The 10851-nt window shown below is 51.6% G+C and overlaps 1 protein-coding gene across 6 annotated transcripts in view; it reads left to right on the top strand.

Annotated features, from left to right (window-relative positions):
* Positions 1-5974, top strand: part of LOC139668153 (extracellular matrix organizing protein FRAS1-like) — a 42683-nt gene extending 36709 nt beyond the window's left edge. For 4 of the 6 annotated variants that reach the window (XM_071547596.1, XM_071547594.1, XM_071547597.1 and 1 more), the window contains 8 exons: positions 690-877; positions 1030-1304; positions 2035-2195; positions 2856-3070; positions 4042-4192; positions 4681-4788; positions 4953-5095; positions 5443-5720. In XM_071547596.1, coding sequence (XP_071403697.1) covers positions 722-877; positions 1030-1304; positions 2035-2195; positions 2856-3070; positions 4042-4192; positions 4681-4788; positions 4953-5095; positions 5443-5664 — 1431 coding nt within the window. In that variant the 5' untranslated portion in view covers positions 690-721 and the 3' untranslated portion in view covers positions 5665-5720. Of the gene's footprint in view, positions 1-159; positions 355-689; positions 878-1029; positions 1305-2034; positions 2196-2855; positions 3071-4041; positions 4193-4680; positions 4789-4952; positions 5096-5442; positions 5721-5812 lie in introns of those variants that run through there. The other 2 variants (XM_071547598.1, XM_071547600.1) reach the window with 2 other exon arrangements.
* Positions 5975-10851: the final 4877 nt, after the last annotated feature.

The following is a 10851-nucleotide window of genomic DNA, read 5'->3' on the forward strand; positions in this document are numbered from 1 at the left end:
GGGTTTGTTCTTGGGCTTAGCACAGTCTGTGGGAAGTACAACCTGTCCAGCCCTTTAGAGTGTTACAGGTGGGTTGCAAGACTTTTCCCTGTTCTTCACATTAAACGTGTCCTTTTCCCCCTCCCCTTCTGACTGCTGTAATTTTGTTGTACAAAAAAGCTGATGTGTTAAGCAAAGGGTGATCAGACCAGAGGAGGAAGCACTGGCACCTGGCAGGCAGGAGCAGAGTCATCCTCAGAGGATGTAAGCCTCAACAGAGAGTTGTCAGGATCCAGTGGAACAGCTCAGACCGTCTTGCTGGACCAAGAGGCCTTCACCAAACAGCTCTGCACACCAGTGTGAGAGAGAGCAGGGGTGGGAATGTGCTTTGCTTCCTAAATTTTTAGTGCAGACAGTTACAAGACAGCCATTATTAATCCTCAGGTGGCATCTGCTAGTAAATCTGTCACTTGATCGATCAGATCAGTTGTCATAGCTGGAGTTTTATGTCTAGAGCAGACTCCTGTGGGGACAGGGCTAAATTATTAGCAGCGATGAGTGGCAATAAAATTTATAATGTGTATTTTATCATGAATGTCTCTGTGGTCACAGTCTGGAGCAGCAGCTTGCAGGGTTTTCACAAGAACTTCAAGGCAAGTCTCTGATGATGTATCGAGCTCTCTCTGTTTATCTGGCATTGCCTCACCCAGGTGTGACCCACATCGTGTTTAAGGTGGAGATCATGTCCAGTGAAGACTGGGAATGGCACGAGTCCTTTTCTCTGGTGCTGGGCCCAGATAATCCAGTGGAAGCAGTTCTTGGAGACACCAGCACTGCAACAGTGACTATTTTGGATCAGGAGGCAGCAGGGAGCCTGATTCTCACAGCACCTCCCGTGGTGAGTCACTCATTGCAGCCGATGTGATTTAGTGCCCTTCGAGTACAGACTGAAATGAAATAGAGTGAAGAGCTGCAATGACTGGGAGGGAGGGAAGGATGGCTTTTTCCACCCCTTCCCTCAGCCCCAGGTGAATGCTGCCATCCCTGCAGGTTGTCACCCTGGCTGCCTACGACCGGGTGGAAGAAGTGACCGGGGATGGTGCTAAGAGATCCCCTTCCCCAGGCTACCCCCTGATCTGTGTCACCCCCTGTGACCCACGCTTCCCCAAGCACACTGTCATGAGGGAACGCTGCAGCGAGGCTGGGATCGCCCCATCCTCCATACAGTTCAGCTGGGAAGTGGCAGCTCCCACGGATGGGAATGGAGCCCGGTTGCCTTTGAGACCATCACCAACAACACCCCTTTCAGGAGCATCAACCACCAGGTACCAGCACAGTGGAGCCACAGGAGCACAGGCATCAAAGGCTAAACTTTTCTTGGACGAGGGACTTGCCCTGGTGCTTCCTTGGGGACTTTTGGGGTTTTTTTTTAGCACTCTTCTTCCCTGAGCCTGCTGAAAGCAGCACTTGTTTCTCCCTCCTCGTTCCCCCAGGTACTGGACAGCATTTACTTCAACCGGCGGTTCCATGTGCACTGTGTGACCAAGGCTGTGGCCAAGGCTGGACATGTGGGGACTCCCCTGAGGAGCAACATGGTGAACCATAGGCACAGACAGTGCCATTTGTCACACTCCTGTGGTTGCAGGGACAGCCAGAGGGGTCCAGGTACAGTCTTTCATTGCCACGCTCAAGTACCTGGATGTCAAGCACAAGTAGCATCCCAACAGGTATTAGCCTGGAGAAGTGGGGAGTGCAGCTCTTCACCAGCCTCCTGGGATTATGAAGACAACATGTGTGTGAAACCACATCCCTCCATGCACTGTGGGGTCCTCAGGGTAGAGCTCCCACTCTCCCTTTCCCTGAGGAACTAGGAGTTGGTGGGACAGCTTAGGGAGCAGATGTGTAGCTGGGGAATTCCAGGTGAAACTCAAACCTCAGACGAACTTGGCTGGGCTGGGCTGGGCATTGCTGCTCTAGGACCTGGGGGGGATGCATGAGACTCCCATCCCTGCCAGGGCTGCTGTCTTCTGCTGTCTCATGTGCTGCTTGTTGCAGGATCCACATCTTGGTGCAGATTCCCCACCAGGATGGGATGCTGCCCCTCATCTCCACCCTGCCGCTGCACAACCTGCATTTCCTCCTCTCTGAGTCCATCTACAGGCACCACCACGTTTGCTCCAACCTGGTCACCGTCAGAGACCTCAGAGGCATCTCAGGTAACCTTGAACTTTGCTTCCTGAATGTGGAAACTAGAAAAGAAATGCAGAGAAGGTGGCTTTGTCTTCCTTTGGGCTCTCTTGACATGATGTAAATGATAATTAACCTTCTTGTACTAACAGCAGCAACCAGAGACGATTCCATGCATGGGAATGTTTAAACATTGCTCCGTTTGAGGAGATTGTGATTTTCTGCTTTTCAAATCTCTTGTGATATCCATGTGGTTAGAGGGGGAGCTGCAGGGTTGGATTGCTGTGTCTGGGTCACTGAGGGAATGGGACATGAGTCAACAAGAAGCAGCAAAATACATTCACTGCCTGAAAAAAACCAGGCAGTATGTGTGTCTGGCACCCCAGGGAATGAGATCCATGCTTGTTCCATGGTGGGCAGTGGTTTGTGCTTCCTTCTGATAATTCCATACTGAAGCTGTTCCTTGTTTCTTAAATGTTTATTTCAGCCTTGGATGAATATGTCCATAAGTTGGATTTTTAGGCTTCTTACCCCACTCCTACAACATTTTTCCCCTTTGAAGACCTGTGTATATTCAGTTTGACCTCCAGCACAGCCAAGGGAGAGGAGCTCCCATGGTTCAGGAGTGAAGAGTAGACCTCAGGCTGTTTAAATGCAGAGGCTCAGTGTGCTGCTGTGTCTCCATCCAGAGGGAGGGTTCCTGGATGGAGTGACCCCCGACAGCCTCGTGCTGGGCACAGGCTATGACCACCCTTACCAGCTGGACCCTGTGGTGAGGGAGCCCAAGACCATCCAGCTCTACCAGCACCTCAACCTCAAGAGCTGCATTTGGCCCTTCGATGCCTACTATGACATGACTGAGCTGATTGATGTCTGTGGGAGCTCTGTCACTGCTGACTTCCAGGTAAGAGGCCCATCCAAAGCCATTCCACATCACCCAGATCTTTCTCACTTATTTGTAGTTGCTGTTCTGTGCTGCAACTGGATCCTGGATTTCCCCACCCTTTCACCTAGAAAAGTGCTGTGTGCACTTAATTAATTTGTTTTGCTTAACTAACTTAGACTTTATTCTCTTAATCTTCAAAGCATCAGCAAAGTAGTTTTTTAAATATCAAGCCACGCTGAAGATAGAAAACTTTCTCAGCTGGGCTCTGTTCTTTTACAATTCTGACCATGTTCTCACCCTAAAGGAATAAGCAAAAGACAGAGCAGAGGCAGATCAGTGTGTGATCCACAACATAGCGGGGTCATGGGATTTTTTGAACTCATTTCTTGGCAGAGCAAAAGCCAGAAATGCTCTATAAATTAGTAGCTTTCAGTATTCAGTGTGTCTCACTGCTCTCTCATGGCTGAATTAGCCATGTACATCCCACCCAGTGAGTATCTCATCATACTTAGGTTCTTGCATTAAATTCCCAGTCAGAATGTTATGGCCAACATAATCCCTTTTAATTCCTGCCAGCCTGGAATACTTTGTTAACTTTTCTTTTATAGCTCCAATTATTTGCACAAATCCAGAGGAGCTACTTGGCCTGAACAACTGCCCTGTGGAGCCTGTGGAGCCAGGCTGGCATGTCTCCCTGAACTCTCTGGGGCTCTCAGAGTACAGCTGCACTCTGCAGATACTAAATAGAGAGCTGGGGGAGGCCTGAGCAAGCAGAATTGCTGAATTTTAATTCACAGCCTTGGAAACTTGGGGGGTTTAGAGGTGAAATTGTACCCACAGCTCCTTTGCCCCATGGCACCAATGAGCCTTAGCCCTGACTGATTTAAACACAGGTTTGTCTAAAGCACCTACAGTAAAGAACATTCAGACAGTCACCTCTGACTTCATTTGGAAGGTGCATAACCCCCTTTCTTGGGTTTTGTTACCAGGTGCAGGACTCTGCTCAGTCCTTGCTGACGGTCCACATCCCTCTCTACGTGTCCTACATCTACGTGATGGTGCCGAGGGGCTGGGCTTCCCTGGAGCATCACACAGAGATGGAGTTCTCCTTCTTCTATGACACTGTTCTGTGGAGGACAGGTAAGCCTGAGGCATTCCAAAGGCTGCAGGAGGATTAGCTCCTTGTTTTGTCCTTAGTTTCTGCACTGACACCAGAGCCCTGATCCGTGAGGAAAAGGGTCCAGGCGGAGTCCAGGCATGTGCCAGCTTAGCCAGCCCCTCTGTTCATGGGCACAGTTGGCACTGCAGGAAAAGAGCTCTCTCTTCCTTGGTGTTCTGTGGGATATTTGGAGTGATTTCTTGGACACTTTTCAGGGTTCCCGTGTGGCAGCTGCACCATGTTCCCCCGGCTGTCACAGATGGGGGAAACTCGGAACACTGACTTGCTTTGTGCTTGGGGGAGGCTTAGGAGGCACGTGGATAATGGAGGAAGTGTCTCTCTGGCTCACTGGAGGATGACCCCAATCTAACCACGCCTTCTGGAGCTCTCCCCAGTGCTCCTGGGGATGGCAGGGCCCACCCAGGGAGGGGGTGTTCTGTGTGTGCTCCCCAGTGCCTGTGCCCTGCAGGGATCCAGACGGACAGTGTGCTCTTGGCCCGGCTGCAGATCATCTGGATCTACCTCCGCGACAATGGCCACCTGGTCATTGAGTTCAAGACACAGGCCAAGTTCAGAGGTGAGAGCAGTGACCCTGGCAGAGGCAGAAAGCAGTGAAGTCAGTGAAACACAGGCAACATGATGAGTCCTTCTTCCCATCAGGAGCCCCTCTGTGCTGAGGTGCATGACACGGAGTCTCTCCGTGTTCTGCCTTACCTGTCACCTCCCTGTCCTCCCCTCCAGGGCTTTTGGTCATGGAGCACCACAGCCTGCCAGACGTCAGGTCTTCTTTAGTGAATCCAGAGCACCTGGGAGGGATCGAGTTTGACCTGCAGCTGCTGTGGAGCGCTCAGACTTTCGACTGGCCCAACCAGCTCCTACAACAGGTGAGGGCTGTGGGGTCAGTCCCCTTCAGCAGCTTCCCACAGTTCTCCCTGGTGCCCTTCCAGCAGCTGCAGGAATAGTGTGGAATGCTCAGGAGCCAGTCTTGGTCCAGGGCTCAGAGCTGGAAATCCTGCTGAGGGAAAAATCAGTTCAGCTCCTTATAAAGGCATTTTTCCAGCAGTGAAGCCATGGGTAGGTAGGTCCCAGAGGCCACACTGAACACCCCAGGTCCCATTTTTCCCTTGGGCATCTGCTGGGTGGTCATTTCTGGCATGAGGGAGAGGTGCTGCTGTGGGTGAATTGCTCTGAGCTCTGTTTGGTGACTGCAGGGTCTCCTGTCTGTTCCCAGGAAGGACTAGTCTGGAGAGTACACCATCTTCTTGATCCCCTGCACTGTCCAGCCCACACAGCCATGGGCAGAGCCTGGAGACAAGCCCCTGCCCTGCATGGCTCATGCTCCAGAGCGGTAAGGAGGCCTCATCCCCACGGCAGCAGGACAGTGTCAGCCCCTTTGGGGTGTTTGTGGGGTCCCAGCAGGTGTGTGGGACACACAACAGCAGCAGGAATGTAGAGGAGGGGGCTGGAACCTCCTCTTTGACTCAGGAGCTTCCCTGCAACCAGAAGTGTCTGTGCTCGGGGCGTTGGAACATTGCTGGGCTTGGGGTGCACGTATGTCCAGACCTCACCTGTCCTTTTTCCCTTCCTTGTCCCAACTGCAGATTTTTGATCCCCATCACCTTCCAGCAGACAAACCGCCCAGTTCCCGTTGTCTACTCCCTAAACACAGAATTCCAGCTCTGTAACAATGAGAAGGTGTTTCTGATGGACCCCACCAAATCTGAAATGTCCCTGGCAGAAACGGTTTACAAAGGGGCTTTTTCCAAGGGTAAGATTTATTTTCTTCTTACTTGTTCTGCTCTTACTCAACGTTTCTGCCTTCACAGCTGCCATTTTTCAGAGAGAAGAGTGTAAAACCCAGCATTGGCTTTGCCTCTTTTATGGCAACAAATGACATTTTGAGTGTGTTACAGCCCTGTAACACAAAGATGTGTGTCTGTCTCTAGCAGTTTGTCTCACCTGTCCATCTTTCTGCCCACCTCCCCAGGGCAAGTCCTGTATGGCCGCGTGCTCTGGCACCCAGAACAAAACCTCAATGCTGCTTACAAGCTGCAGCTGGAAAAGGTCTACCTGTGCACAAGCAAGGATGGCTACGTGCCTTACTTCGACTCCACGGGTACTGTGTACAACGAGAGGCCCCAGTGTGGCTGCATCCAACCCAACAAGTACCTGAAACACCAATTCCTCTTCTTGGTGAGTCCTCTGCTTCTACTCCCTCTTCGGGAATTTCTCTGACAACAGGCAGATCCTGAGTGTGAAGGGATGAGGAGTGTGTAGAGCCTGGAAAGCAGAGAGCTTGCCATCCTCTTCAGAACACCTCTCTGATTTGCAGGACCGAAACCAACCAGAAGTGACAGATAAGTATTTCCATGATGTGCCTTTTGATGCCCACTTTGCTTCTGAACTGTCCGAGTTCCACTTGGTAAGCATGCCTGGAGTCGATGGATTTACTCTCAAGGTGGATGCTCTCTACAAGGTATGGACTTCTGGTAGCCCAAAAGTAACTTCTTTGTCCAGGATCTCCCAAATGCTTTGTGAAGTATAGGCTCTGGGCCTTCAGAAGCCAACTCTGACACAGACAATGAAGATGAAGTTATTTTTCTGGTCTTTTTTTTTTTTTTCCTAAAGCACTGAGGAAAAAGCTCTTTAAAACCATATTATTTACATCCCTAAATGAATTATTGTTGAACACCTCCCCTGGTGCTCAGCATTACTGCAGGTGCTCAGAAAACCCCACCAAGCTGCTTTGTCAGAAGCAGGACACAAAATGCACCAGTTCTTGATCACGTGATATAAAAACTGTTGTTAACACGCCCTGTGTGTTTCTCTGCCCCTTTGGCAAGGTGGAAGCTGGACACCAGTGATACCTCCAAGTAATCTACATGATTGGCCCCAAGAGCACAGCGGGGCCGCGTGTGCAGCACTCCCTCGCTTGCCGCTGCCCGCAGGGACGCAAAGACGTGGCTGAGGGCGCCGCAAGGCCAGCACTGGACGACTCCTTGGTCTACGACAACAAGGGCGACCAGGTCAAGAACGGCACCAACATGAAGTCGCTGCTCCTGGAGAGGGAAGAAGCCGCCGTTGCAGCCTCCCTGTCCCAGACGGGCGCCTCGCTGGGCAGCGCCTGCGTTGCCCTCACGCTGCTGCTGCTGGTGCTGGCCAGGCTTTGCCTCCTCGCCAGAAGGTACTGGAGGCTCCACAGGAAGCGCCAGGCGGCCAGGGCTGCCCCCGAGGAGCACCCCCTGAACACCAAGGTGGAGCTGCCCAGGGGCGTCCCACGGGCCACGGGCAGCCGGTGCTGCACCGTGAGGAACGTTCATCCGCGGCAGGAAAGTGGCAGCGTGTGCCAGGGCAAGGGCAGGAGGGGGAAGCAGGTGAACTTGGAGGTCAAAGTCCACAGCAATTTGCACAACGGCACGGAAGTGTAACAGAGCACACGCTTTGGGATAAGCTTTTTATAAACTGTACAATGAACATAACCCAAAACTGAAAAGCCAAATAAAGTCACACTGGCAGTTTTGTACTGTGGGGAGGAGGAGGAGGAGTGGCTGTCACTCCCCTCTGCTCCCTGGGCCATGGCCTCGCTCCAGCTCTGCACTGCCCTTAAGGTGCCCAAGGGCCACCAGCACCTCCCACCGCGTCCCTGGGAGGGGACCCTGGGGCAGGCAGGGTGGGGACACCATCCACATCTGGCATGGGATCTGTGCCAGCCCAGGGGAACAGCAGGGCCTGTCTGACAGAGAATAAAGCTGGAACATAAACCTCACCTGGTGTGACCAGTGTGTCCTTTCCTGCGCTGCCTCCTCCAGCTCTCCTCCTTTCCAAGAACCTTGCCAGGCAGGAGCACCACGGGGAAGGGGAAGAGGCAGGCGATGTTCTCACCTCGAGGGGTGGTGTGGTGGCCTCGGGGGTGACCAAGCTGGGGGCTCCAAAAGCCCCATGTGAAGTGCGAGGGCTGCAGTACCGGCCGTGTCCACCAGAGGGCACCCTGCACTCAAATTTTGGGGAGGGGTACTCCAATTTTTGAGGGGAGGGGCACTCGAAAATTGGGGAAAAGGGCACCGAAAATTTGGGGAGAGGAGCAGTCAAAATTTGGGGGCAAAAATTGGGGAAAGGGGCATTCAAAAATTAGGGAAAGTGGCACTCAAATTTTGGGGAGGGGCACTCAAATTTTGGGGAACGGCAATCAAATTTTGGGGAAAGGGTGCTCAAAAATGGGGGAGAGGAACCCACAAATTGGGGAAAGGAACACTCAAAAGTTGGGGAAAGGGGAACTCAAAATTTGTGTGAGGGATACTCAAATTTTGGGGAGGGGCACTCAAAAATTGCAGAAATTGCCCCATTACTGTAATTGCCGGTATTACCGTAATTACCCATATTACCAGATTATAACTTTAACCATAATTACTTATTACTGTAATTACCAACATTATGGTAAATACCCCTACTACTGTAATTACCATAATTGCCCTATTACATAATTTATCTTATTACCGTAATTTCACTATTGCTGTAATTGCCCCATTACCATAATTACTCATTACCGTAATTACTGCTGTTACCAAAAGAGTGCCAGACACAAAGGGATTGCTGCTTTTATAGTGTTAATGGGGCCACATCATTGGCATCTGAGAGCCCAAGGCCGCCACCTTTTATCTGGGTGCAAAGCTCAAGTGTTCCTTGGCACGTGCAGGTCTGGGAAATTGCCACTTTTCAGCCCAGAATTGAAGATGGAGGGAGGCACTGGCTGTGCCTGGCTCTGACACAAGGGCCAGGGAGCCAGGGCAGGGGGGCACTGGCTGTGCCTGGCACTGACACAAGGGCCAGGGAGCCAGGGCAGGGGGGCACTGGTACTGACACAAGGGCCAGAGAGCCAGGGCAGGGGGGCACTGGCTGTGCCTGGCACTGACACAAGGGCCAGGCAGCCAGGGCAGGGGGCCACTGCCACAAGGGCCTGGCAGCCAGGACACTTTTCCCACCTCTTTAGGCAGCTCTGAAGTGGTTCAAGAACACTCTGTCCAGGTGCAGGTTTGGATCCAGCTGCAGGTGTGCTCTGACATCTTCTCAACTCTGACTCTGCAGGGAAAAGGGAAGGGAGTCCATTAGAAACTAAGCCAGGTGGCAAAAAATGCCAGCTGTGGAAAGGCACAGCTCAAGGAGAGCCTGGGAATACAAGGACATGGCTCAGCAGAGGACCAAAAGCTCTGGAGTAGGAATTTTCCAACGCACATCACCACTGAGGCTTAAGATGCTGTTTTGAGTGCTTCAGAGCTCTGTCCTGGTGCCACCTGCCAGACACTGGAACACAGGCACACAGCTGAGTTCTTGGGCAGTGTACACATGGGGCTGGGATCCAGGGAAATCAGTTCTCCAGACACCTGCAGGCTGGAGGTCTGCATGGAATTCGGCAGCAGATAGACTCAGGGTGCCCCTGTGGTGCTGCAGGATGTGCAAGGAGCGATGGCTCGCCCTCCAAGATGCCACACAGCACTGCAGGCTGAGAGTGCCGAGGGCAAATCCCTGCCAAATCCCACAGGAACTGCAGGCACAGCGCCCCCAGACATTCTCAAGAGCAAATTAAGCCTGGAAGTACAGGCACAGTGCCCCAAATACCTCCGCCTGGTGAAAGAAACGGGGTAATGAAGACACAGCAGCCCAAAACAGCGCCGTCTGGCCGGTAAACCCAGGAACTGCAGCTTGAGTGAATAAAACCAGCGCCGTCTGGCGAGTAAAATCAGGAACTGCAGTTTGAGTGAATAAAACCAGCGCCGTCTGGTGAGTAAAATCAGGAACTGCAGCTTGAGTGAATAAAACCAGCGCCATCTGGCGAGTAAAATCAGGAACTGCAGCTTGAGTGAATAAAACCAGCGCCATCTGGCGAGTAAAATCAGGAACTGCAGTTTGAGTGAATAAAACCAGATCTGGAACTGCAGTTTGAGTGACTAAAAACTTATTTTTTAAAAATTATTTTTGCTTTCAGGAAAGTCAGAGTCTTCACCGTCCCAAGGCAAACTCCGTGTCCCTGAGGCACATTTGGTTGTTTCCCCTTTCACTCCACGTGTGCAGCTCTGGTGAAGATCTCTGCACATCCATCCACCTGCAGCAATTGGTGGGAAGTTCCAGTGGAATCTTCCTACCGAGCACACAGAGGAGCCACTAAACTCTTTCGTATTAGAAAAACCTCATTTACAGCTTTGGAAAAGTGAACTGGCACAGGTAATCCACAGAGAACTGCCTGTTATTATTGCTATACTGTGAGGATGTGCTTTTGCTTGGTCTGAACCTTCACTCCTACAAGTGTTGGAATATTTGCAGCAGTTGTGTTTTCACACAGGGTACCTGCTATGAACCCCTTTTTTGGTAGAATTGGAACTATGCAGGCTTAAATAAAGCCAAGCGTGCTCTGAAATATGTTGTGGATGGTTGTACTGAAGGCTTTATTTTTGCTATAAATATTTCACTGCAGTAAAACAGCCAGGCACAAGGAAGGCCTTGGTTATTGTTGCATGCTCTGATAGCAGTGGATTTCTGTTTCCTCTCAGCTTTTCCCTCTGGTTGCCCAGGGCAGCTGAAAGTGAGCTCTGATAGCCCCAGGACCCAGCTGCCTTCACTTTGGCATTTCCCCAGCTGGAGCAGTGGC

The sequence above is a fragment of the Pithys albifrons genome, chromosome 2 (genome assembly GCF_047495875.1).
Source record: "Pithys albifrons albifrons isolate INPA30051 chromosome 2, PitAlb_v1, whole genome shotgun sequence".
Taxonomy (NCBI): Eukaryota; Metazoa; Chordata; class Aves; order Passeriformes; family Thamnophilidae; genus Pithys; species Pithys albifrons.